The sequence below is a fragment of the Aotus nancymaae genome, unplaced genomic scaffold (genome assembly GCF_030222135.1).
Source record: "Aotus nancymaae isolate 86718 unplaced genomic scaffold, 86718_ANA_hifiasm-v0.15.2.pri h1tg000053l, whole genome shotgun sequence".
Lineage (NCBI taxonomy): Eukaryota > Metazoa > Chordata > Mammalia > Primates > Aotidae > Aotus > Aotus nancymaae.
Window position 1 is genome coordinate 29,595,069 of NW_026988467.1, and position 27,823 is coordinate 29,622,891.

Sequence of the window (27,823 nt, forward strand, 5' to 3'; positions counted from 1 at the left end):
TGCCTGTTACAACAGGGCTGGGCACAGAGTATTGGTGTGTTCAATGCTGACGGCCCTGGCATCCCCTGAGACTGGCAGTGCTTATCAGGACAAAGGCTCCTTCAAATTATGCACCTGGGGTGTGTGAGCTGTTGAGCAAAGGAGGTCAGATTTTAGAGTCCCCCCTAGTGGCTGCAGGGAACCCTAAATATTTTTCTGCTGCAATTAAAAGATTTGAGATGTAATTCATATGCAGTAAAATTCACCCTTTTAAAGTGCAGAAGGCTGGGCATGGTGCCTCACTCCTGTAATCCCAGCACTTTGGGAGGCTGAGGTGGGTGGATCACCTGAGGTCAGGAGTTTGAGACCAGCCTGGCCAACATGGCAAAACCTCATCTCTACTAAAAATACAAAAATTAGCTGGGTGTGGTGACGGGCGCCTGTAATCCCAGCTACTGGGGAGGCCGAGGCAGGAGAATCGCTTCAACAGGGAGGCGTAGGTTGCAGTGAGCCGAGATCGCACCACTGCACTTCAGCCTGGGTGACTGAGTGAGATTCTGTCTCAATAATAATAATAATAACAAAGTGCAGAAGTCAGTGATTTTTAGTGCATTCAGAGTTGTGTAACTATCACCACTATTAATTCTAGGACATATTCATCACCCTAGAAAGAAATACCACATCCATTAGCAGTCATTCTCCATTTTCTCCATTCCCCAGTCCCTGACGACACGAATCTACCTTCCATCTCTGTGGATTCGCTTATTCTGGACACTGTATTGTGATGAATTTTCTATCTTCACTTGAGCTTCTCTCTGGGTAAGCCTGGCCATCCTCCTTCAATATCTCAGCCAGTCCTGGGAACTGCATGAGGTCATCTCATGAGGCAATGTGCCATGGGTTTGGAGTGAACTAGGTGCTTTCCCAAAGCAGCGGTGTCTCCTTTTCCAGGTTGAATCCAGTTTTTGGTACTCTGACAATAAATAGGCTGAAAGCTCAGGATATCAAGAGACTCAGGGCAATCAGAAAGGATTACTCCATTACCTTCTGTGATCCACCAAAGCCACGATTTACAGGTATTACCAAGCCTGTAATTGTCTATCGGACTCTAAGACTTCTTCCATCTCAGTTCTCCAAGCACTCACGCTTCTTTTGTGGGGAGGGACATAGGTTTTTCTGCTGGAACCAGGCATCTGCTGTGAAAAGTCCAGGAGCCCTGGGGAGATCTCATGGCTGGCTGCAGTGAGACCCAGGTGTACTTGGTTTCCTCTTCTCAGCAGGTCCACTGAGGTGGGCTTCTGTGGCTTTTGAAATGACAGTAGCTGTCATGGAGTTTGAACAGATTTCTCACTGGAGCCTTTCTAGTGTTTCAAGTTCCATTTGCAGCGAGGATGTGAAATTTACTTTTCCGAGAAAGATATACACAGAACTTGATGTGGCTTACTTGAGGATAATAGTTAAGTCATTTCCCCCCAGTTATTTGTTTTTGTTTATTTCAATCTTTTTCTAAAGAGAAGAAAAAAGCATGAAATGTGGAGAATGGTAGATTAGGGCTTGTGCAGGCGAATCTAACCAGGGGTCTCCCCGAGTCCTGGCTACGTGGGCATTGCCTCTCCAAGCTCCTTGCTAAGCAACCCACTGGCAGTGGCTCCTCATACCTCCTGGCTGCCTTGGAAACCAGACGTTCCTGTTGGCCTCTCACAGACCCATCCTTCCCTGGAGCCTCACCTGAGAAACGTCCTCTTTGCAATGCCTCCTTACAACCCACCTGTGCCTCCTGAAGCCCCTCCTGTACGCATGCTCCCTTTCTCTTTCTCTCCCTCAATGAGTTAACAGACCTGAGCTTCCATCTTCTCACACTCAGACCTGGCCCTTCCCCCTTTCCTTCCACAGTCCATCCTCTACCCAGCAGCCAGATGCTGTGCTTCCTGGGATTCCATTTCACCAAGAATGAAATTTAAAGTCCTGCTGAGTATGGTGGCTCATGCCTGTAATCCCAGCACTTTGGGAGGCTGAGGTCAGGAGTTCAAGACCATCCTGGCTAACATGGTGAAACCCTGTCTCTACTAAAAATTAGCCAGGTGTGGTGGTGGGCACCTGTAATCCCAACTACTCAGGAGGCTAAGGCAGGAGAATCACTTGAACCCAGGAGGCAGAGGTTGCAGTGAGCTGAGATTGCGCCACTGCACTCCAGCCTGGGTGACAGCAAGACTCCGTCTCAAAAAAAAAAAAAGAAATACAAAGTCCTTGGCTAACTGCCTCTCCGATTCTCACACTTGTCCCTCACACACTGGGTCCTGGCCACACTGTCCCCTCTCTCTAGAATGATCTTCCTGGGTTATCTGTGGGCCTCACTCACTTCATTCAGGTTCTGCTCAAATGTTTCCCTTAGGGGAAGCTTTCTAGATCACCCTTTAGAAAATAGCATGTCCCAGTCTCTCTCTTTTCCCTTAACTGGTTTTCTTTTTCTTTATAGAAAAGCTCCGTAACTCCATAACATAACTCTATAACGTAACTCCATAATGTATTCCATAACACAAGGGAAACTGTCAGCCTTTCTAGAATGTGAGCTCTGGGCTCTTGGAATAAACCTGATTTATTTTTTCACTGCTATGTCCTTATCACCTAGAATGGAGTAGGTGCTCAAAAAGTATATGCCAAATGGGCAAATGAATAAACATGCTCTGAACCTGTCTGAATCTGTTTACTCATTTGTATAACGTGGCTGCTAACTATATTTCCCTCAGAGTGTTATTGTGAAGATTAAATGAGAAAATGGGTATAAGGCCAGGCATGGTGGTTCAATCCTGAGGTCAGGAGTTTGAGACCAGCCTGGCCAACATGGTGAAACCCTGTCTTACTAAAGATACAAAAAATTAGCTGGGCGTGGTGGCACCTGCCTGTAATCCCAGCTACTTGGGAGACTGAGGCAGAAGAATCACTTGAATCTGGGAGGTGGGGGTTGCAGTGAGCTGAGATCGCACCATTGCACTCTAGCCTGGGCGACAGGGTGGGACTCCTCAAAAGAAAAAAGAAATGGGTGTAAAGTACTCAGTCCAGGACTTAGCATGTCATTAAGTGCTCAATAAGTGATGCTGAAAGGTAATTCCTTGAGCATGTAGTGAGCACTTACTGTGGCTATAGCCCGTGGTGGATGTTGGTGATGCAGAGTTAAGTCTCTCTGAGCTCTCAGGGAGCTCACAGTGCAGCATGGTCACAGAGGACCTTGAATCACAGAGCCAGGACTCCGAACTTAATTCTGTAAGCAGTAGGGAGCCCTCTATGCTTCTGGAGCAACAGTATGACAGGATCTTTGGGAAGATTAATTCAAAGTGTATTCAAAATAAAAAACAAAAGAAAAAAAGTATATTCAAAAGGGGTAGAGGGAGAAGACCCTTGGGGCTGGTAGTAGTGTGTGCTTCCTTCACCTCTGCCCACAGTCTGAAAGGTGGACCTGGCCAGGAAACTTTGGGGAGGGCAGACATACAAGTTGTCAACTCTGTTCACCCTCGATCAGAGGGAGATGGTGTCCCTCTGGGTGGGAATCATCTCTCACCTAGAAAACCCACCTGCCCAAGCCAGCTCATTCCAGCTGTTAAGGGGAACAAAGGGGAGGCAAAAGGATGGGGGTTCCACAATCCTTTTGCCCCATTTTAAACGCTCTTCCTGACACCTTTGGGGTAAACAGCTAAGCCTGTGTAAATTCAACCAGTAAAATGATCTGACATAGCCTTCTAGTGGTCAGAGGGATCTTTCTGAAACATGAATCCAAGCTTGTCAGTCCTCTGCTGAAAGCCCTTCAGTTGATTTCCACAGCTTGGGTGTCTCCTCTCTCTTACTTTCTATGCCTTGATTAGGTGTTCTATCTCTGGGCTTTCATGCACCTTGTATTTATCCCTATTAAAGAACTACTGATCACAAGGTACTGTAGTTTTTCTCTCTACATCTTTGTCTTCCTGCATATCTAATCCTGTTGATTCCACAAAGACAGGGAGTGTTTCTCCTACTTTCTAGCGTGATCTGGAACCTCAGACTGTGCTTAGCACAGAGTAGACAGTGCCTTTTGAATAAACTAGTCTGGGTGGTGGTGGTGTGATGCCCCTGAATGGGAGTGGAAGATGCGGCTCCTTGTCAGCTCCTGAATAGGTCTAGATCCTGCAGTGGGGAGATCATCGACTGAAATGAGATGGGGGCCGTTAAAATAACCTCAGGGTCACACTTGGGGAGAACCCAGCTCCATACACTAGTAAGCCCCAGGCAGGGAGGCATATAGGACCCTCCCCAACATAGCGCTTTCTGCTTTTCCACTCAGGTGACCTTAGGGTAGGGTCGCCAAATAAAATACAGGACATCCAGTTAAATTTGAATTCAGATAAAAGATGAGTACTTTTTTAGCATACGTGTCTCACTGCAATATTTGGGATAGTCTTATACTAAAGCATTACTCATCGTTTACCTGCAATTCAACTTCAACCGGCCATCCTGCATTTTATTTGCTAGATCTCGTAACTCTACTCTGGCAGGTCCCTGTACGTTGCAGGTCCCTCTCTGGGTTTCGCTTTCTCCATCTGTGGAATGGCCACAGTTCCGTGAGACTTGCCTCAGGGATTCCTCAGGCCGAGCAAATGTCGTCCCTCGGTCCTGGCGAGTCGTATGGGAAGAGCTTGTCTGAGGAGTTTCTCGCTGTATAAATACGAGAGGCTCCTTCCTCCAAAAGCCTGTTTTCCCATCTGAGCATATGAGACTGTCAGAGGTGGAAACTACCGCACGGAGGAACCACGACTGCTCAGCTTCCAGCTGCCGGAACCCCCTGCTCACGGTCCCCATCCCTCGAGGCCACGGACTTCCGGTAGCGTAAAGTCACTTCCGTATCCAAGAGCCTCCTAGGCTTCGAGCCACACGATGTAGCGCCTTCTGGCGGCTGGGAGGAGGGACCGACTTTACCAAACAGTGAGAAGGAACAAGGAAATCCATTGGTTGAAAGACGAGAGGCGCAGCTCCGTCTTCCAACCCTCCACCGGTGTTAAACCGAACCTTTGCCGAGGCGGGGCTTTCACGGGAAAGGGGTCAACCCCGGAAGGAGGCGGCGTGGGAAGAGGACGATCTTGTCTTTGCTCAGCTGGGAAAGACCTGGGATAACACCGGAAGTGGGTCCTTTGCACATCGGTTACTTCCGCTTGTACTTAGAAAGGATCTGGGTAAAAGAGCCGAAAGGATGTAAGAACCTAAGACTTGTCTCCAATGTCCCTTTCAACCATCCATTTCATATGCAAGGGAAAACACCTGCTGGGTTCACACAGAATATAAGGGGCTTTGAAATAATTCTCCATCTCCAGGCCAAGGAGTTTTACATTTTTAAAATAATCAAGCGTGCCTACTCATTGCCAGGCCCTTTACTCGCATTATTCACTTAATTGACACAGGCCTGTGCAATGCGCCTTATGACAAGGACTCCGACCCTCCACTGCCTATGTTGGAATCCTGGTTCTGCCAGTTATTAGCTGTATATACTGGCCCAAGTTACTCTCTGCCAGTTTCTGACTCTGTAAAATAGGATAATAGTACCTACCTTATACCACTGTTCTAAAGATAAATAAATTAACATATTTAGGCTGGGCGTGGTAGCTCACTCCTGTAATCCCAGCACTTTGGGAGGCCAAGGGTTTAAAAAAAAAATTAGCTGGGTTTGGTGGCCAGCACCTGTGGTCCCAGCTATTTTGGAGGCTAAGGTGCAAATTAGATTTGCTAAGACTCAAATAAGATTGCTTGAGTCTGGGAGGTCGAGGCTTCAGTGAGCCATAATTGGGGCACTGCACTTCAGCTTGGGCAACAGAGTGAGACCCCGTCTGCAAAAGAAAAAGAAAGTTAACATATTTAAAGCACTCAGAACAGCACGTGACACGTGGTAACCATAGTAACCAGGTAAGTTATTTCCATTTACAAATTAGGAAATTGAGGCTTACGTATGAAGTAATTTGTCTAGAACAGACAGCAACTAGTGGAGGCAGGTTGGAAAAAGTCTGCCTAATCTGAGGGGACTTCTCAATCGCTATACCTGCCCAACTCTCTTTCTGTGTCTACAGGAACGCTGTGATGATCCTAACTGCCTTTAAAGCATTACCTGTATTTATTTGGTAGCACCCTATTACCAAATGGCTGCTCTCTGGGCATTTTTGTAATTTTAAAGAAGTTGGTGAGATTCTATAGCTTGTCTCTAAGACCAGGGGCAAGGCTTCTGGGAGAAGTAAAAATGGATGGCTTCAAGATCCACCTCCTGCTAAATCTTACTTACAGAAAAATCAGTAGAAATTAACTTCTGAATACGTTAAATCTGAGCTCTTGTCAGATAGCCAAGTGGAGATAATTGTGATTTGGTATGGTAAGTGCTGTGTTAATGGAAAGCACAGGGCACCAAGGGAGGTCTGATTAGAGACAGATGAAACTGCCGGCCAGGATTAGGAAAGATGTGGCAGAAGCAGCACGTCTTGGTGAATGAGTAGGAGTTGGCCAGGTGGAAAAGTCTGGGGAGGTTGAGGGGAGCATTCCAGACCGGGGGACTGGCGTGTACAAGGGAATAGCAGTTTGATGATTCAGAGCCCTTTCTGGGAAGTGGAGTATAGGATGGGAGGTAAGAATGGAATGGAGATTGGGGGAATATTATGAAGAAGTGACCTGAGAAGCTCCCTTATCAACTAAGACAGACCCTAAGGTTAAGGAAACAAAAGTTAAAGTTACCTATGGGTTGGGGGTTCAGGGCTATCATATCCCTCCTAACTCTGATTTATAACCCAACTCTGATTGGACAGAGGACCGGCCTTACAAACATTCTCTTCCGATAAGCAACTGCAGACCTTAAACCAGTTTCACCAGCTGATACAGGCTGTACACAAACTGTTTTTGTGTCCTGTGTTCATCTTTTGACATAAAGAGCCAAATTCTACCTCATTTTAATGCTAAAACTCTGCCCCAAAGTGAGCATGGGATGAGTGTTACATATATGTTTACCCATTGTGCATGCACTCAGCTCCCCTCATAAATATGTATAGCTTTCCCCCAAAGCCTGCTGAATATGTATGACTCTGTTGTGTAATATGGACCCTGTGAGGCATAAAACCCAACTTGCTCCTTCCCTCCTCGAGGAAGGAACACCTTTAGTTCATACCAGAGATTCTCTCTTCCCGGTTGGCAAACTAATATCACCCATAAAGTTCTCCTTTCTACTGTTCACCCATTCTGAGGGTCTTTTGGGCAATAAAGGGTGATGTTCTGGAATTATCAGCAAGTCATCAGAATTTATGAGCAGGGGAGAGAGGAGGTCGGCTTTGCACTTTATTTATTTATTTATTTTGAGATGGAATTTTGCTCTTGTTGCGTAGGCTGGAATGCAGTGGGGCTATCTGGTCTCACTGCACCCTCTGCCTCCTGGGTTCAAGTGATTCTCCTGCCTCAGCCTCCCGAATAGTTGGGATTACAGGTGTGCATCACCATGCTCGGTTAATTTTGTATTTTTGGTAGAGATGGGGTTTCATCATGTTGGTCAGGCTGGTCTTGAACTCCTGACCTCAGGTGATCCACCTGCCTTGGCCTCCCAAAGTGCTGGGATTACAGGCCTGAACCACTACACCTGGCAGTAGCTTTGCACTTTAGATGGCGCGCTAGGAGGCAAGGAAGAGGATGTGGTAGGCAGTCTCTCAGTTGTCCTTAATGATTTCACATCCGGGTATTCACACCCTGGTGTAATTTCCTCCCCTTGAGTATGGATGGAATTTATTGATTCCATTCTAATGAATAGAATATGTTAGCAGTGATGGGTTGTCATTTCTGAGATTCAAATACAAAAGAACTCCCTGTGGCTTCTGTTTTGGGCATCTTCTCTTGCTCTCTTGCTTATTTGCTCTTAGGGAAGACAGCAGCCATCTTATGAACTGCCCTGTGGATAGGTCTGTGTGTCAAGGAGCGGATGGCTAATCAATGGCCAGCAAGGACTGGAGGCCTTCTAGCAGCTGCTAGTGAGCTTGAAAGTAGATCCTCCCCCAAGCAAGCCTTAGAATGACTGCAGCCCCAGCCAATACCTGATTGCAGCCATGTGAGAGGACTCAGTTAAGCCATACCCAGATTCCTGACCCACAGAAATGTAGATAATTAATATTTGTGGTTTTAAATTTTACCTAATTTTAAGTTAATGTGTTATGCAGCAATAGATAACTAATACAGAGGGATTAGAAGCAGAGAGAGAAGTAGGGAAATTAGGAAGGGGTGGTTGTTGTAGGCCATCTCTCTAATAACGAGAACCTGAATTGTGCAGTGGCTGTGCGGGTAGAGAGCAGAAGATGAATTTGAGATATGTCTGGAAAAAGAATAGAAGACATTTGGCAATGGAGTTGGATGTGGGAAGGAGGGAGAAGGCAGAGGAGAGAGCAATGCCAGTGATGGTAATGTGGGTGATGGTATTTACTAGAGCTGCCAGCGTGCAGGTCACTGGGGATGAGTTTTCAAAGTGGCTCCTTGAGATTTCTGGCAACAACAAGATAGATCAACAAAGCAGACTCAAGGTTGGACAAAGAAAAGTGTCAACCTTGTGGTTGACACCCGCCACTGTGGTCTGGGGAAAAAATAATGCAGAAAAATAGAATCAAGGAAGAGCTGGAGGGAATTCTTTCTTGAGTTTTATTTACTTGTCAAAGTGTATGGCATACCACTCTCCTCTTCATCCAGCCATTCTCTCCACAAATGTTTACTAAGTGCTTTCTCTGCGCTGGGCACTGGGGACACACAAGTGAACACAAAGGTCCCTACCTTTATGGTGTTCATAACTTGGTTGCAGAGAAACAATAAGATTTTTAGCTTGTGGATGTCAAGCTCTCCAACATTGCTTAACTGTCTTAATCTGTTAATCGTTAGGATTTCAATATATGCAGGGATGATCCTTCCAACACTGTCCTCTCAGTTTGTTGACTTAGACCTTGTCCTCTGTCCACTCAGCCACCACCTATGGTCATCCCTTAGCCGTTCTTTCTAAGCAAGACTTCCTGTATTTCCAGGTTTTCTGTCTCATATTCAGACTCCCTCGATCCTTCAGCACTAGGAACTGCAACCCAAGAATCCTCCATATTGCACGATCTCTCTCTCTGTTAATTTCTTTTCTTCCAGCTATACAAGTCAGAATGGGCTAAGTGGTGCTACAGCAACAATCAATCCCAGAACAGTGGCTTACATTTTAAGGTTTAACACAAGAAAGGTTTATTTCTTGTTCACACAAGAAAGTCAGAGAAGATTTTCTTGAGGGAGGAAAGCAACATTTACTTAACTGATCTCCTACTGTGAACCACTTTGTGTCCATAACTACCATGGACTGTGTCTCCAAGATCGAAAGGGATTTACTTTTTTTTGTTGCCAGAGAGAAAAAGGGAAGATATTTGGGTTGGAGTGGTGGGAAGAGATGTTCAAAGATGTGCAGGTGAAAAATAGCTTTAGTGTGTAGGGGCAACATTGATGATGAAGGGTGTTGCCTCGGCCTCCTAAGCATCTTTTAAATTCACTTGCTTTTGATAGCCCTGCTGCTACCACCAGGCGTCCAGGCTATCATTGTCTCTTATCTCTTATTTGGATTATTTCAAATGCCCCAACCTCTCTCCCGAACTACAGCCTCAACCACCATCCCATTCATTCTTTAAGTGGAAGTCAGAATGATCTTCCTAAAATGAATTTTTTTTTTTTTGAGACAGAGTCTCGCTTTGTCACTCAGGCTGGAGTACAGAGGTGCAATCTCAGCTCACTGCAATCTCCACCTCCTGGATTTAAGAGATACTCATGCCTCAGCCTCTCGAGTAGCTGGGATTACAGGTGCCCACCAACACGCCTGGCTAATTTCTGTATTTTTGGTAGAGATGGGGTTTCACCATGTTGACCAGGCTGGTCTTGAACTCCCGACCTTAAGTAATCTGCCTGCCTTGGTCCCGCAAAGTGCTGGGATTACAGGCATGAGCCACCATGCCCAGCCCCTAAAATGAAATTTTGATCATGTTACCTCCTGGCTCTTCAGGGGATTCCCACTGCTCTTAGAATGAGGCTAGGACTTTTTAACCACTCAGGCAGGGCTCTGAGGGTCTAAATCTGTGCTGTCTGTTATGTTAGCCACTGGCCACCTGTGACTATGGGATACTTGAAATGTGGCTAGTCCAAACTGAATGTGCTATAAGTGTCAAATACACCCTAGATTTCAAAGATGTAGTTCAAAAGAAAAGATTGTTAAAGATTTCAATAATTTTAAAATATTGATGAATATTACTTTTAGTATTATCACTGGATAACATTTTGTATATTTAAAATAAAATATATTATTCAATTATTTAATTTTATTCATTTAAAAAGAAATGAGTGAAATTTAAATAATATATTTTACTTATTTTGGCCATTAGAAAATTTAACAGCCAAAATATGGCTATTAGAAAATTTAAAATTATATATTAAATATATCGCTCATTGTATTTATGTCGGACCTCACTGACTAAACCTGTATTACCCACCAATGGGAAGTCTCTCAATGACTTTAATTTTAGTTAATGAAAGGTTTTTTTTTTTTCATTGAAAGTAACAGAAACTTTGAGGGGAAATGAAAATTAAAAGTTAGGGGAATTGATTGCAAGGGCCTTCTGAATCAAAGGCATGGCTGATTGAGCAGTCTGGGCAAGAGCAGGCTCCAGGAGCCTCCGCAGCAGAGCTTCACTGGTGTTAATGTGACTGGGCTCCATTTTTGAATTTGACACCCCGCATTTCCAATTTCTGAGAAGATAGACTGATCAGCTCAGTTTAAATCAGGTGTATCTGCTCTGGATCCAGCTGCTATGGCTGCAGGAAGAATGCACTGTGAGCTGCCTACTGCTTCCCCCAACTCCCTTACCCTCCAGCCACTATGTTCCCTAAAAGGCAGTATGAGCTCTCCAATCTCTAGGGTCAGCAAACCTTTTCTTTCAAAGGCCAGATAGTGAATACTTTTTGGTTTTGTTAATCATAGGGTTTTTTTTTTTTTTCAACTACTTCATTCTGCTCTGCAGAGCAAAAGCTGCCAGAGACAATACATAAGTGATTGGACATAGCCGTGTTCCAAAACCAAGAGGTGGGCCATAGTTTGTCAACCTCTAGACTGTCCCCTCTGCCTGGACTATCCTTTCACTCCTTCCTTCCAGCAAGCACCTAGTCATCCTTCAGTTCTCGGTTCAGATGCCACTTCCTGGAGGCGTTCCCGAATCTTCCTCTCCTGACTGGTTAGTTGCTCCTTCTCTATGCTCCCACAGACCCCTGTATCCCATCCATGCCCTTCTCACTCTGTTTTCATTGTTCTTACCACTAGCTTACTAGTTCTGGGTCTCATTTGTTATAAACTTACCGCCTGGCCCACCTGGGGCACGTGGCACACACTTGAGTGTCACTGGATGAGTGGAAGAAACCATGAACCTTGTGGTTGACACATAGTCAGGCTAGACGTCCTGAGATCTTGGGTAGTGGTGAGAATTCTGGACTTTTAAAATTAGCTGCATGAGAGGCACCTCCTGTAACTCCATTACTTCAGGAAAGCATGGGAGGATGTTTTAAGATAGGACAAGTTGAAAATTCTAAGGGCTGCAAGCCCTGGATAATGTGATAAGCCACACTTCAGCCGGGGTGAAACCAGGAGTGCATTCCTTGGAGGAGGCTTGTGCTTCTTGGTAAGGCTCCTGTGGAGGCCCCATCAGGCCCAGGGGGTCAGGAGAGAGACAGTGTGGGGCCAAGGGCAGTCTTGGCCCATAGTCACTTAGGGTCACAGTTATAGGACAGCAGAATGGACATTCCTTGACCCAAGGGCTTGGTGAATAACATCCAACAGATTCCGAACAAGGGCAAGAGAGGCTGTGAGTCCAAAGACAGTGCTCATGGCCTCTGTGAGGCTTTATCCAGCTGAGCACATTGTCCCTGTTGCCTCAAGAGAGGAAGGAGTTTCTCCTTTTAACGTCACACTTAAATGTCACACCTTTGGGTAATACAGACCTGATAGGGCCTTTCCTGAGTGTTTTACACAAGAAGTCCAAAGAGTAAAAGAGAAATGGATCTTCCATGCCATTGTGGACCTTGAATGGCTTACCTGGGCCCCTCATGGGGATGGTGGGCTGGGGCAGGTGACCCGGGACCACCGGCGGCACGTCTTCCATATGATACAGCTGATGACCAGCAGAGTGGATGAGGAGAGCAGGGCCGGGATAATGATCACTGCAGCTTGCAAGCCACCTGTGCCAGGACAAAGGGATGGAGCATCAGGGCACTGTAGCTTGTAAACCACCCACGTCTGGCCAAAGAGATGGGGACATCAGGGCAGGGGTAGTGGACTGCTTCCCCAGGGCAGTCTGTGCCCCTGCCCTCAGCAGCCTTGGCCCACACAACATGGGGCTCCCATGACATGGAAGAGGCATGGTGCAGAGCAAAAGCAGGCTGGGAGGCAAAGATTGAGTGACCTTGGGCAAGTGGCTAATTGTTCTTCCCCTAGTGTTTGACACTTAGAAGGTACGGGTATCTGTTATGGACTCAAAGGGAGAGATGTGATCCTAATACCACCAGATGCTTTACATGTCTTATCTTACTCAACCTGGCAAGCTACCACCACTTACCAGCTGGTGAAACTGTGATCAGAGGCTGGCTTCTCTGAGGTTAAAATGTTTATAAGGGGCAGAGGCAGGATTTGAACCCAGGTCCACATGCTGCCAGGCCTTCACGCTATTCATGTGCTTCCGCACAAGCATGTTCTGAACACTTACCCTGAGCCAGGCCTGTGGCCAGCCCAGTAAGATACTACCTGGCATGTGCCAGTCCCTCAATAAATTCTAGCTGTCATTAGGCATCACTATTATTTTGACTCATTTGATCCTCACAGCAACCCAGCAAAGGTATATATTTTTGTTCCTATTTTCCAGAGGGGAAATCCAAGGCTATCGTCGCGAAGTGTCTTGCCTAAGGTCACACAGCTAGTTAAGTGGCAAGACCAAGAGTTAAGTGCAGGTGGCCTTCCCTTTTCCCACGTCAGCTAAGCCACTTAGGTAGCAGAGGAATCCAATACTATTGCCTCTGTGTATTTAGTTGAAGAATGGGAGGAGTCCTTGGAAAAGGAGTAAGTAGAAGGCCTTTAAAGGACTATCCTATGGGAAGAGAGGGGGCAGAAGACAGAATAGGACCACCAGAGACACAAGGGAACCTACGGGAGGAAAGACCTCCTAATCTAGTAGTGGAATGGGCCGCTGCACAGGTAGTGAGCTCCCTGGCACTAGACATGTTCACCCAGGGATACTGTGGCATGGCAGATTGCAGGAATCAAATTCTAGGTTCACTTGGTGCTAGGAGCACATGCAGCGGCTCTGGGTTCTTGGCCCACAGCAGCTGCCAGCTTGCTGCACCTGCCCTCTCTGGGGCTCTGTGCAATAGGGGAGTGAGGATGAGTTGTCAGCTCTGAAACAGCCCCATGCCCCCAGGAGAAATCTCTGGCTCTTCACTTCTTCTGTCTTCTACTTCTCTTCCATCCCACCCCCAACCTCAGCCTCACCAGCCTTGCTGCTTTCTCTCTGGGATCCCTCCCTGCCTCCAGCTGTGTTCCACTCCACCCTCCTTCCCTGCTTAAAACCTTTCATGAGGCCAAGTGCCACGGCTCATGCCTGTAATTCCAGCACTTTGGGAGGCCGATGTGGGTGGATCACCTGAGGTCAGGAGTTCAAGACCAGCCTGGCTAACATGGTGAAACCCCATCTCTACTAAAAATACACACAAAAAACAATTAGCCAGGGGTGGTGGCTACATGCCTGTAATCCCAGCTACTTGGGAGGCTGAGGCAGGAGAATCGCTTGAACCTGGAAGCAAGGTTGGAGGCAACTGAGATGGTGCCACTGCACTCCCACCTGGGTGACAGAGTGAGACTCTGTCTCAAAAAAAGAAAAAAAAAGACCAAACCAAACCAAACCAAACAACCCTTCACGCTCTGTGTTGCCCACAGCATGGCAGGACTCGGTCCTGCTTTCCTCGCCATTGCTCTGCCCTTGGTCTCATGTTGGATCCTCAGCCACACAGCCTCATTGCAGCCTCCTGTCCCTCACACATGCTGTTCCTCCTTCCTGGATCACTTTGCCCAGTGCTTACTCAGCGTGCAGGTCTCAGCTTCAGCAGAACCTCCTCCAGGAGGAACCTCTTCTCTGAGCTCCTCAGAGCCCCTCCTGTTCTCCTGAGTCCTCAGCATTTGTGGTATGTTTGCCTGGCCAGCAGCAGCTCTTTGATACAGAGCTGGGATGCAGCTCCTGTTTCCTAGCTAGTGCCCATCAAGCCATAGGAATTGTTGAGTAATACATTAAGTGAGGGAGTAAGGGAGTGAAGAGCACAGTGAGGGGTCCACTGGCCCAGCCCCCCTCCCCCACTCTGCAGGTAATGTATTTCTTTCTTTGGGACTTGCCCAAAGCCAATACTTGTCTGGACTGAGCTGGGGAAGGTGGACTCGAGCTGGGCTGAACAAACACGGCCTTCTCCGCCTGACTGCCCCCGTCCCTCTTCAGTTCTGAGCATTTGACTCCAGCCCAGGGGCCAGCCCTTTCTTTCTTCCTCCCTCCCTTCTTCTCTCCCATCCTCCCTCCCTTCCTCCCTCCCATCCTCCCTCCCTCTCTTCCTCCCTCCCTTCCTTTTCTTCCCTTCTTCCCTCCCTCCCTCCCTTCCTTCCTGTCTCCCTCCCTTCCTCTCTCCCATCCTCCCATCCTCTTTCCCTCCCTTCCTCCCTCCCATCCTCCCATCCTCTTTCCCTCCCTTCTTCCCTCCCATCCTCCCTCTCTCCCTCCTTCCCATCCTCCTTCCTTCCTTCCCATCCTCCCTTCCTTCCTTCCCTCTCTCTCTCCCTCCCTTCCTCTCTTTCTCCCTTCCTTCCCTCCCTTCCTTCCTTCCTTCCTCCTTCCTTCCCTCTTTTTCTTTTCCTTTCTCTCTCTTTTCCTTTCTTTCTTTTCTTTCTTTTTTTTTTTGAGACAGTACTCTGTAACCCAGGCTGGAGTGCAGTGGCATGATCTTGGCTCACTGCAACCTCTGCCTCCCAGGCTCAAGCAATTCTCATGCCTCAGCCTACCAAGTAGCTGAGACTACAGGCACATGCCACCACACCCAGCTAATTTTTTGTATTTGTAGTAGAGATGGGGTTTGGCCATGTTGACCAGGCTGGTCTTGAACTCCTGGCCTCAAGTGATCTGCCTGCTTCGGCCTCCCAAAGTGCTGGGATTACAGGCCTGAGCCACTGTGCCTGGCCCCAGGGGCTGTTTCTGGTTCCCCAACATCTGTCTATGAAAATCAGCCAGTGCTGGGTGGGAGTAGGGGAGTGATGGTTGGCCGGGAGACACAGCCTGGATTCACCCAGCTGTGCCATGAACTTGCTATATGACCCTAAGGAAGAAATCGCCTTTCTCTCTGGCCTCAGTTTCCTCAACTGTAGCAAGGGAAAATGATCCCTACACCCATCACAGGATAGTATGGGAACTGGAGGATTATAAGGAGCACGGGTTTGGGAGTCACACAGCCCTGGGTTCAAATCTGGACTCTACCACATAAGCAGAAAGTTATCTTAACTCTCTGGACTTTGTGTTCTCATCAGTAAAAAGGGGATAAAATGGCATCTCCTCTTAGACTTGTTGTGAGGATTAAATGAGATGACAGCCCTAATAATTATTATGTGAATGATATTTCAAACCAGACCTGGTCTATAATTTGATTCAACTGATCATAAGGTGTACAGGGACTTTGAGAGAAAACAGAGCATTTGAAAACATGGATTCCAATTGGGTTTTAGAGTTTCAGAGCCGGGAAGGTGCCTTAGAAATCAAGTGGCTATATTTCCTCTTGTATAATTGTAAGAAGACTGATCCCCAGAGGGGAGATCTTGCCCAACATCATACTTAACCACACTATTTGGCTAGTAAATTCCTTGGGCAGAGTATAGGCTTGGACTGGGATGCTGGGTATTTGCTTTGGGAACAGAAAACTTTCAAGTGGCTCAGCAACCTCTTTGGCCCACCTCTGGCATCTACCTGCCCCGTGCCTTCCTCAGTCCCATCATTCTGAGGGAAAGCTGGCCACGGTACAAGGGCAAGTGGCACTGTCCCTTGCCTGGCTTGAATCCAGAGGCCCTCCCTTACCTCACAGTCAGGACCACCCAGGCCCCCACCTCCGTGCTCCCCACTCTGGGTCTTGGGTTGGCAGCAGAGCTGAGGAGCCCAGGGTCCAGGGAGGTGGCAGGGGAAAGGGGCGGGCTTCTACTTACTGCACTGGTGGGCAGCGCTGGAGAAGTTGCAGGGGGGCTGCATAACCATCAGTGGGGGGTGCTGGGATTTCAGCTCAGGGGAGGTGGAGGAGGCAGGTGCTCAAGGACTTCCCAGGGCATTTTATTCCTGAAAGGGAGCCAGCAGGCAGAGGTTACACCCTGCAGCAAGAGCATTCTGGTCATCTGCTGCAGCAGGTGCCCTATTCAGAATAGGGGTCAGGAAAAGTAGGCCTCTAAGGAGGCCCTGAGGTCACACAGCATACTAAACTGGTGCCATAGACCAACATGGAAGAACAATCTTTTATTAAGTAGAAAAAAACCAGATTATGGAACAATAGGTAAAGTGTTTTGATTTATGTAGAATATGCTCACATAGAAAAAAGACTGGGCTAGGTGCGGTGGCTCATGCCTGGAATCCCAACACTTTCAGAAGCCAAATGGAAGGTCGCTTGAGACCAGGAGTTCAAGATGAGCCTAGGCAACATAGCAAGACCCTGTCTCTGCAATTTTTTTTAAAATTAACATGCCCAGTAGTAGTTCTAGCTACTTGGGAGGCTGAGGCACTGTGATTGTGTCACTGCGCTCCAGTCTGGGAGACAGAGCGAGATCCTGTCTCTAGCAGCAGTCATCTCTGGACAGTGACTGATGGATGATTTTTTTTTACTTTGTGTCTTGACTGTGTTTTCCAAATTTTCTATAATGAGCATGTTACAAGAAAATAAAATGACTCAGGAAATCAACACATTTTATGAGAAAATCTTTTGACCAACAATTCCATTTGCAGGACTTTACACCACAGAACACATAGAAAGATGAACAGTATGTGAAGGATGATCATATTTTTGTAGAAGGATGACATTTTGTTTATGTGTAAGCAAAAATGCCTGCCGGACTCACACTGCCTGTTAATAGCTGCTGACTTCTGAGACTGGGGAAGGAGAATGAGGAGAATTTCTAACTTTCTACTCTATTTTAATTTTTTAAAATGAGCACAAGTTATGTTATAACATGTTAAAAAAGCAAACAAATAACTTTCCTAGTCTCTGACTCTTTTCCTGGCTCTCTCTGCACAAAATCTGAGTGTGTTTGGCAGGGTGGTCAGTGGGGCTTGCTCTGGGGGCTCAGCATCATCAGGGAGGGGCTGTCTCTGGTCTCTAAGATCCCTTCCATCTTGGAGATGGGTGGTTTCACAAGTACAGCTTGACATTAGCCAGTTTCAGCCAGAAAACATTTCTGACATTCTCTCTGCACCCAGCATGCAGAACCATAGGACAGATCCCCACCTTGAGATGCTCATGCCTAGTAGCAGTGGGAGACCCAGAGTCCTTCTTGGAAAGCCCAGGATCAATGAATCTCCTGGACATGGATGACTGACACAGCCCGCCTTGAGTGGGACATGAAGGATGAGTAAGGTTTCAATGGTAAGGAAAAGGAGAGCATTAGGTAGGGGGAAGATTATTCCCAAAGCAGATGTGTTAAGACCAAAAATATGCTTATCATTCTCCACTTGGCATCTTAAAGGTCCACATGGTCTGATTCTAACATTACATGCATAGGTTATTTTCCTCCTGCAGAGGAAGCCTCTGCAAACAGAAAGGCTGTGGTGTGTGGCCATTAGCCTGTATTGGACTGCTGGTGGGGAGGACTGAGTGCTGAGGACTGGGGCAAGAGTGGGACAGATCAGCTGGAAAGACAGGACCCACTAGCAGCTGCTGTAGTGGTGCCATATGGTGTCATAAGAAGTCACCTATCTCTTTCTACACTCCCCATAATCTTTCCCCCACTGCTTGTCAGGGTGTCTGAGATCCCACCATCACCTACTCTTCTGGGAGTGGTTCCTATTATAAATGTGCATAGGTTGTGAACAGGAGGACATCTTAAATCGTAAGCCAGTTACCCTGCAGAACACAAGAGGGTAAATTTAATGGAGGAATAAAAGAAGTGGGGAAGGACTTTCCAGGAGTGTGGCAGAGGGGGTTGCCTAAGAGGAAAGGCAAGTGACAGGGTGGGGGATACCATTGGACAGGAAGCTGCAAGAAGACAGGCAGGAAGCTGCCTCAGGGTAGAACCTTTGCCCATCCCTCTTGTTGAGCCGAAGAGAAACAGAAATGCTTAAGGTGGTGATGAAGGAGCTGTCCAGGGTCATCGATGAATCAGAGATGGGGCTGGGATTCACCCAGGTCTCGACCCACAGCCCTACCCTCGTGAGAGGCACACACCTCCAGCCTGTCTGCTTTTTTTGGTGACCTTTTGGGTCCCACATCTCCTCCCTTCTCCCAATGGCAAGAACAGAGCTGCTGGGCCCCAGGACCTTGCTTCTGGTTGGCAGATCTGGCAGCTTGGTGAGGGAAGGTCTTTGGCCTGGTGTATGTGGTGAGCAGAGGAAGTAGGCACAGGGGCTCAGCCTGCAGGGAGTGAGGGGGTAAGAGCCCCTTTTCTGGGGAAAAGGACTCCAAAACCTTCAAATCACCTGATATCCCAGGGTTTTCTCTGGTGCCGTGAAATCAGGGGACCCCCTTGGGCCATCAGTCCCAATGCCCTCACTTACCTGGGACTCCCTGCAACTCCAGGAGCTGCCTGGGCTGGGCTTTGTCCTTGCTCTGGCTGGTGCTAGCTCTGAACTCTGTTGCCAGCGAGGGAGGATCAGATGTGGGCAGGCATGAAGTGGCTCTGCCCTGGAGGTCCAGGCCAGCTCTCTCTTCTCCTTGGGGAGGATGACAGAGGAAGGCACCCAGCTCCTGGTGCCTGGGGTTGGCGGAGCCCTGCTTGCTTTCCCTCTCCTTCTGCTCAGGCTCCTGTTCCCAGGGGGTAGGAGGAGGTACCAGAATCCACAAGAGAGAGACTGAAGTTTGCATGAAAAGAGCCGATGGCTGGGAGTCAGGAGACCTGGATCTGGGCCTGACTGTGCCCTGCACGCTGCTGTCTTTGCATCTAGGTCTCAGTTTTCTTCAATGTAAATGGCAGGGTTGAGATCAGGGATCTCGCATCAACCATGCTGTGGCCCGTGATGCTGGCTGGTGTGCTCACCCCAGGAAGGACTTGCTGATTTGGTCACCCCTTTACCCCCTCCTTCTCCTCTCAGAGGAGCTGCAGTCCCCAATTCTGATAGGCACCCTTGTACCCCCACAGACCTTCTTAGATTCAGGACCCTGAGCACCTCCCTCCTAAGCCCTGGCCCTGCCCCTTCCAGCCTGCCCTGTGCTCCTTTTCTTTGCCTAGGCTGGGGCCCTCTCAGCTGGTCAATCTCCCTCCCCTGTGTGCTGACTGGGAACCAGGACACCTGAGTTCTACTCTCAGCTCTGCCGTATGCTGTGTGATGTGGAGCTAGAAACTAACCCTCTCTGGGTTTCAGATTGGACTAGAGGATCACTCAGACTCTTCCAGCATTCAGATTCGATCACATCTAGTCCCACAGTTTTGGGAAGCTCACCAGGACCTGAAGCTTTGTGCCTCTGATGCCAGCTTCCTGAAAGTCCCTCCCCAGCCCATGTCATGACATCAGGGTAGGAAGTCCCTGGGTCTCTGGTCCAAAGTGTCAACCCTTCCCCTACTTCATCTAGTTTCAAGGGATGGGGGAGCATTTTGTAATAGAATTATGATAGAACTGTCAAAATTTTGAAAATAGATAGAAAATTATTTGTTCTGATGCGTTGATCTGTGCAGCAAACCACCATGGCGCACATTTACCTATGTAACAAACCTGCACATGCTGCACATGTATCCGGGAATGTAAGATTAAAAAAAATTGTGCTATTTTGTTTCTAGGGTTAAAAATATATTCTTTTCATCAAGATAGAAAATAAAAACAAAGGAAAATGAACACATTTCAAAATAAAAGTACTTCCCCCCTCCCTCTCCTAATTTTTTTTTGAGGCTGTGCCTCCCTTTTGTGGTTCAGGATTACAGGGAGATTGTGTAGAATCATCAGTGTCCTAGAGTAAGGGGAAATAACCGTGTCCTGGTGGGCAGTGATAATTCAGCACCTTGGTTAGTACTCCACCTTCCTCTCCCACCTCCCACCTCCCTCCTAGCCCTCTATATTTAAGCCTGTGATGCGGGGCCTTTGCAACTGACCTCGTGGTGATCAAAGCTGGGACCCAGACAGGAGGAGAGGAGGCAGAGAGTGCTGCCCAGGTGTGAGCAGTCAGCCTCTTGAGATGGCCTCCCTGGGAGGTGGGAAGGCCCCATCCCCAGAGCCCCTAAGCTGAGTTCTGTGCTGCCAAGAGAACTTATCTCTGTTATTTTCTGTCCCTGCTGCCACCCCAGAGAGAAGGAGCCAGAGCTAATGACCTTATTAGGTGCTGAGCAGGGCAAGCCGTGGTACCTAATGTTAGATTTACAGAATCCTGGACCATCAGAGGTTAGGCCCTGGCAATCAATCAACTAGAATAGATACCTAATCCTTCCCCAATAGAGATGGGGAAACTGAGGACCAGGGAAGGAGAGAGACTTGCTCAGGGTCACATGGGGCCTTTATAACTCCTACCCCTGGCCCCGGGAGACACTTGAAGCTTGGCTCACAATTAAGACGACTTAGAATTGCACAATTCCACAGTGGCGTGGAGCTTGGTTTAACCTCCCACTTTGAATCCCAGGGGGATCACAGTCCTGGTGATTGCTGCCTGTCACAGAGCCATCCTCAAAGTTGAGAAGCATTTTCAGAGAGGTCCAGTAAAGGGACCTCTGGCTGTAGCTTTGGATGGACCTGGTCTGATTTCTAGCTCTGCCAAGTACTGGCTGTGGGTCCTCTGGGAAGTGATGTTTTCCTGCTCAGACACTGAGATAATGATACCAACCTCCCAGGGACGTATCTCAAAGGTTAGATAAGGTGTAAAAAGTACCAGTACTTTGCTTGCTGACTGCAAATGGAGGCTCCGGATGGGGTTACTGCCATTCTATCAGTTTTTATCTGCCGTGGGTAAGGCCTTTGTTGATCCCTCCTTCCTTCCCAAGCCTGGCCTTTGTCTCCTCTCTTAACTGTGTTAACACCTGGGATTCCTGATATCAGCCTGACAACCCTAGATCTTTCATTCAGGAATTCTCTGGACATGTATGCAGATATATCTCTTGGAGGCACCCCCATTTCCAAGAGTCCCCAGTAGATAATGCAAATTAGGACTCTATAGTTACTTCCAGACTCTTGAAAACTGTGAGTAAAGCCTGGGAAGTGGACAGCATTTCTTGGAGCTGCTGGTGAGGCTGAGTGGGGAGAAGGTGGAACGTGCCATGGAGTGGGTGCTATTAGCCCAGAGGGAGAAGGCTGAGCAAAGACAGATCCACTGAGCCAAAATGGGAGGGTGTGGTTTTAGGGCAGTCACAGGGATCTGAGAGAATGGGGAAGAGCTTGGGATAATCTAGTCTCAGAATCACCCCAGTCATTTCCCTGTGAGCAGGTGCTCTCCATTAGCCAATCAGAGACCCCTCCACCCACCCCTGCCAACAGCCCCTCCCCTATCCTGGTTCTCATCCCTCTTCCTAGAAACTCAGGCAAGTCAATGACTAGGGTGGATCCCTCTCCCCTCACCCCCAGCTCCAGGCTGTAGATGAAGATCCACCTGTGGCCTGCAGTCTACCCTCCCTCATTCTCCAGGTGAGGAGGCCAAGGATGACTTAGGGTGAAAATGACTAAACAGAAAGCCAACACCAGTCCAGGACTGTACTCACTGCATACTGCAGAGAGTGCTCCGTGGCCTGGGAGACAAAGGAGCAAATGGAAGAAGCTGCTTCTCTCATTTCTGTTTGCCAGCATAATTTCACAAGCCTCTGACTGTGGCCATGAGCAGCTCACTGGAGGGATGCTTTGGAGATAAGACAGGACAGTGGGCACGGCCCCCCGTGTCTCTTGCCTGAGTCACTATATTCCTTGAAAGATAAATGAACCGGGCCGGGCATGGTAGCTCACGCCTGTAATCCCAGCACTTTGGGAGGCCTAGATAGGCGAATCATGAGGTCAGGAGATCGAGACCATCCTGGTCATGGTGAAATCCCGTCTCAAAAAAAAAAAAAAAAAAAAAAAAAAAGAGTTCAAGACCAGCCTGGCCAACGTGGTGAAATCCTGTCTCTACAAAAATAAAAATAAAAAAATTAGCTGGGCATGGTGCCGGGTGCCTGTAATCCCAGCTACTCGGGAGGCTGAGGCAGGAGAATCGCTTGAACCCGGGAGGTAGAGGTTGCAGTAAGCTAAGATTGTGCCATTGCACTCCAGCCTGGGCAACAAGAGCAAAACTCCATCTCAAAAACAAAACAAAACAAACAAAAAAAAGAAATAAAAAAAGAGAAATGAACCTAGTCCTTGCCTTTTCCTGTACAGAAGATAGCGTCTGATGGCGTTCGTGATTATGCCTCTGTAATCTATAACCCCAACGCACTCTTACATGGAAACGTTGATATGATTCCACTTTAATGTTACTTCTGAGCAAGTCTGATGTGATTTTGCATGTACTAAACCCCCACCACCTGTATATAAGCAGTGGGCTAAAATACTGTCCTGGGGCCAACTGATAGAACCTCTCTAAAGGGACACTGCTGGGCTCTAGGCCTGTCTATAGTACTCAGTAAGACTTCTAAGTAAAATGAACTTTAATTATTTAAAAGCTTGGTATTTTTCCTTTAGTCGACAGTCTTTTCCACTTAAGTGTGCACAGCCCGTGTGTCCACATGCGGAGCCTGTCCTAACTCCCAGCCAGGATGCTTCCCTGTCATTCAGAGGTGGGATGGACCTCAGGACTGTCCTGGCCTAGGTGGTCCCATACCCGTCACAGGCTACAAGGAGGAAGACAGACTTCTTAGGTCAGAGCCAGCCCAGAGGTTCAGGAAACCCACACAGCTCCAGGCACTGACTCTGGAAGGTAGCTGGGGGGAAAGGTAGGGCCTCAAGCACACTGTACTTTACAGCTTACCAATAAATAATGTGAAATCGATGTTATTATCCTCATCTTCCATGTGGGAAAACTGAGACCCAGAGAGGGTGGTTATTTTTCTAAAGTCACACAGTGATGGAGCCTAGATTTGAGTCCAGGTCTGTGTGGTTCCTGAGACCGGGCTCTTGCCACTGCCCCATGGGCTTCTTCCTGCCTGCTCCCAGGACTGCCACCACCTCTCCTCCAGGTAAGGACTGACAGCCTTCCCTGGCTGGTAAGTTTTTCGGCAGGTTTGTGGTGTGGCACTTGTCAGTATGGGATATGGGACTCCAGGCAAATCACAGCGTCTCTCTGTATCTCATTTTTCCTCCTCTGTAAAATGAGCATGATACCATTTACCCAGCCGGGCTGCTTTGTGGAATAGCTATGCTCATGTGTGTGCACTGCCTGGGACGGAGCTGGGTGGGCCTGTGTGTTTGTCAAAATGAAAGGAACTGGCTACTGACATCTGTAACTTTAATTTAATACAAATTCATCATAACTCATAAAATGGGTAACATTTTAAATAAAAATACTGCTGGGGTGGCCCAGATTCTGGTAGTTGAAGGGGTGGGGTAGGGCGCTGACAATTCCTCTTGCCCAAGGGAGCCCCCAGGGGGGCAGCCATTGTAAGAGCCGCCTATGTTCAGCTCTTCTGGCTACCTTGGGATGGTGTGTTTAGAGACCCCCAAGTGCAGAATCTAGGCCCCAGGACTAGAAAGAAAAGTCAAGGCCAGGGAAACATTGTGGCTCAGTCTTGCAGTCCACTCCTCTGGTTCCTGCCTCTGAGCAGGGATGGAGCCAAGAGGAAGGACAAGCCTAGATGCAGACTCCACCCTCTCCTGAATTCTTCACGATTGGATGCTGTGGCAAAAAAAACGCAGGTGGGGCTTGCTCAACCCTCCCTAACTTCCTTCTAGTGTGTGTGCCTTTTTGTATGCCTGAAGTTGGAATGAGGAAAACGAATTTCCCAGACTCCCTTGCGCCAAGGTTCTGGACCTGACTTCAGTTCACCCAAACAGAATCTCTTGTAAAAATTTAGTTTTGGGAACTGAGTGAAGTGGGAGAGAGGCAGGCCTCAGGACATCCATTGGCTGGCACAGACCGCGGCAGAGAGACACTAGCTCTGCAGTCAGCAGCTTTCTGGTGCAGTGACTTCCTGCAGCTGGGGGCAGCTTTCCTGGTCACAGTAGACATGATGAATCTGGCACTGGGAGTTGTTCCTGGAAATTCAGCAGAGTCTACTTCTCCAGCTCTTCCAACAATTTTTGCAAGCTACCAGGGGCCAGGTCATAAATCCTCGTCTAATTAAGCCAGCTACAGTGGCTCTTGTTTTCTGCAGCAGGACCCTAACTGAGATAGATGCCAAGTCTGACAAGGGGTCCCAGCCAACAGCCCCTCCCAGTGTTTGGGTCCTAATTACAACAACTGCTCCCGGAAGCCTCTTGCACCCTAGCAAGTCACAGAAGCCTGGCTGAAGAGGGTTGGCTGGACTGTCGTTCAGAGCTGCTGGGGACCTCGATCATCCAGTGAGGCTTGAACTACAGTTGCTTTTAGGCTAATGGGCTCTGCATCAGCTTTGGGTATAGCCTCACCCTGTCCTTAGACCTGTGGGCAGGAAGGTCTCGGCACGTGACTGTCATGTGTGGTCTCAACTACCAGGTGCCTTCCACAGGCCACGGCATCATCACTGGCCAGCAGATCAGTGGGAAAAGTAGGAACCATATATTTCCTGGTGTGGGGGTGGCAGGAGAGGTTGGTTCTCAGCTAACCCTAGGACCAGGTACCACCTGTGTCCACTGTGGACTGGCGTCAAGGGTAAATGACCCATTACTGGCTTGGTCAGGGGCAAGTCTTAGGCCATGGGGCATAAGAGGGTGCTGTGTGTCTTTAGGGCTGCCAACAGAGTACGGGCCGTACTCTGACACTTCCTGAGGCCAGGGCTGGGCAGGAGGGACACACTGGAAGGTAGTCCCCTGCCCCTGAGAGGGTGGGGATGAGGGTTGGGCAGGGGTTGCCCTGAGGAGAAGCCGTGTCACATCCTTGGATCAAAGCTGTATCCCCATCAAGGTCAGAGCTACAGAACACCAATGCTGGAAAAGGGTTTAGGAAGTAGGGAACGCAACCTCCATTTTACAGACAGAGAAATGGAGGCTGAAGGGTAAACAACTGGCCTGAGGTCTCCAGTGGCCATGATGGGCCGGAGTCCAGGTCTTCTGTCTCCTAGGCAGGGCTCTTGCAGGTGGCAGTGGCCCCAGGAGGCTGTGGTCTCCTTCCGCCCGGACTAGATGCGGACGGTGTTGATCCGCAGCGGCTGAACGTTCTTGCCATTGGCGTGGCTCTGGCCAGGGCTGAAGTAGGAGCAGAGCTTGCCAGGAAACTTCTCACGGAAGGTGTAGAGCCAGGACATGTCATCGGCATTGTAGAAGATGAGCAAGCCTTGGTCGTAGTCCAGGAAGACGCCTACCTTGTCAAGCTTGTCCCGGACGTTGAGCCGCGTCCAGGGCTCTGTGCAGGCGCTGTACTGGTTGCCGTCGTGCATCACGATGCAATAGAAGCCGCGGCTGGGCTGGATCTGGATGCTGCCCTTGCGGCTCGCGGCTTCGTGCGCCAGCCCGATCACCCACTGGGTCTTCTCCGCCACCACCACCTCCCAGTAGTGGACGCCACTACTGAAGGCTTCAGAACCCAGCACCGACACCTCCACATCGAAGCGCTTTGGGGAGTCCTGCAGCGGCTGTGGGTGCAGGTTGCCGTAAGCCACAATGGTGCAGTCATCCGACAGGATCAGGCGCTGGTGGGCCGTGCCTGGGTCCAGGGTCAGGGCGGCTGGCACTGTGTGGGGTAGAGGAGGGAGAGAAGATGAGTGGGGAGAAGGCTGTGGACCCGCCATGCAGCTCCTTCCTGAGGGCAGAGTTCTGGTTGGTACCCAGTCTCGGCTCACTGCAACCTCCACCTCCCAGGTTCAAGCGATTCTCATGCCTCAGCCTCTGGAGTAGCTGGGATTACAGGTGCCTGCTACCATGCCCAGCTAATTTTTTGTACTTATAGTAGAGACAGGGTTTCACCATGTTGGCCAGGCTGGTCTTGAACTCTTGACCTCAGGTGTTCCACCTACCCCGGCCTCCCAAAGTGCTGGGATTACAGGTGTGAGCCACTGTACCTTCTTCTTCTTCTTCTTTTTTTAAATAGAGACAGGGTCTCACTCTGTCACCCAGGCTGGAGTGCAGAAGTGTCATCATTGCTCATTGCAGCCTCCAATTCCTAGGCTCAAGTGATCCTGCTGCCTCAGCCTCTTGAGTAGCTGAGACTACAGGCATGCATCACTATGTGCAGCTAATTTTTAAAGTTTTTGTAGAGATGAGGTTTCACTATGTTGGCCAGTCTGGTCTTGAACTCCTGGCCTCAAGTGAGCCTGCTGCCTCAGCCTCTCACAGTGCTAGGATTATAGGTGTGAGCCACTGCACCTGGCCTGAAATTCCTTAGCTTTATTTGTGCCCTGCTACTGGCGTGGGGTATTATCTTCTGTGATCACATTTTGCCCTATTTCCCCATTTGTACCAAGAGGGCAAGGACTGTGTACTGTCTAACTGGGCTCTCCCTTGTGTGTCCGGAGCCCAGCCTAGAGCCTGGCATGTGACACGTTTCCGGAAAGACTCACCAAATTAAATTGACCCTGTTTGTGTTGGGCAGGTGGCATGGGCTGCATTGCCTGGCTCTGGGCTGGCCACACCGGCTTAGCAGGTCTGACTCTAAAAATCTCATGAACTCTTGTTAAGGCCTGTTTACTCTCTCCTCCCTGAGGAAGCTGATAACCAGCCAGAGGAGGAGGAACCTGGAATTGGCTTTCCTTAGCCTGAATGACACTTCCAGGCAGGCCAGAGCAAGACAGAGGTGAGGAAACGTGGGAAGAAGGAATTTTGCCTCCGTTCCTTGGGGTGAAGGACTTGGACATCCAGCTCTCTAGTTCTTTATCTGGAGAAGTGGGGACATGGTTATGCTTGGCTGGAGCATTCCACTTACTTCGGTTGCCTCTGTTGGCTGTGTTTATGCACAGAAATAAGATGCCTCAACGATGGGGACTGTCCCCAAAAGGGAGCCCCAGCCAGTCCCTGAACTGTGCCTCTGTTCATATACCCTGGACCGCTGAACTGTGTCAAGCTCCTTCCATGATCTTTGTCAGGAGTCAGTTTAGTTTTGCATGTTACCCTCTTCATTTCTGTCCTTTGGACTCAGAGGGCTGTATGGAAGTAATTAGCCCTGTGAATAGAGGGGTCAATGGAAACACAATCCTCTGTCCAGGGACATAGAAGAGAAGGAGCCAAGAGAGGACTGACACTGAGTTGGTGGCTGGACGTTTTACCCTGTGGTCTGACTGGGCACAGGCAGCTTGTCAGAACCAGGGGGCCCCTGCTCGGTGGAATGTGGGGAATTCCCACAGTGGGGTTGGGAGGTTGGGGGGGAGGGAGATGTAGGAGGAGCATGTGGTAGGGGGAAGAGCTAGGGTGCGAAAAGGAACCTAATCAGATATAGGTGGCCCACCCCTATGACAGTGGGATGTGGATCACACTCAGGTGTGACAGCGGAGGGGCAAAAGACCGATGGGGCACAGTGCCCAGGTGTGAACAGCAGCAGTTCAGAGTGCTGG

General features: G+C 48.8%; 2 protein-coding genes and 1 long non-coding RNA gene across 8 annotated transcripts in view; 1 reads left to right on the top strand and 2 right to left on the bottom strand.

The window, feature by feature from the left end:
• Positions 1–27,823, top strand: part of AZIN2 (antizyme inhibitor 2) — a 79,446-nt gene that overhangs the window by 37,685 nt on the left and 13,938 nt on the right. The gene's annotated exons all lie outside the window — the stretch shown is intronic.
• Positions 566–12,217, bottom strand: LOC135269484 (uncharacterized). Its single transcript, XR_010337767.1, has 3 exons — positions 12,098–12,217; positions 4,580–5,173; positions 566–1,485 (listed from the first exon to the last, which is right to left on the bottom strand). It is a non-coding gene; the product is annotated as an uncharacterized LOC135269484 (long non-coding RNA).
• Positions 23,639–27,823, bottom strand: part of TRIM62 (tripartite motif containing 62) — a 34,305-nt gene continuing 30,120 nt past the window's right edge. Inside the window, exon 5 of the mRNA XM_012440419.2 lies at positions 23,639–26,010. Coding sequence (XP_012295842.1) covers positions 25,460–26,010 — 551 coding nt within the window. The 3' untranslated portion in view covers positions 23,639–25,459. The remainder of the gene's footprint in view (positions 26,011–27,823) is intronic.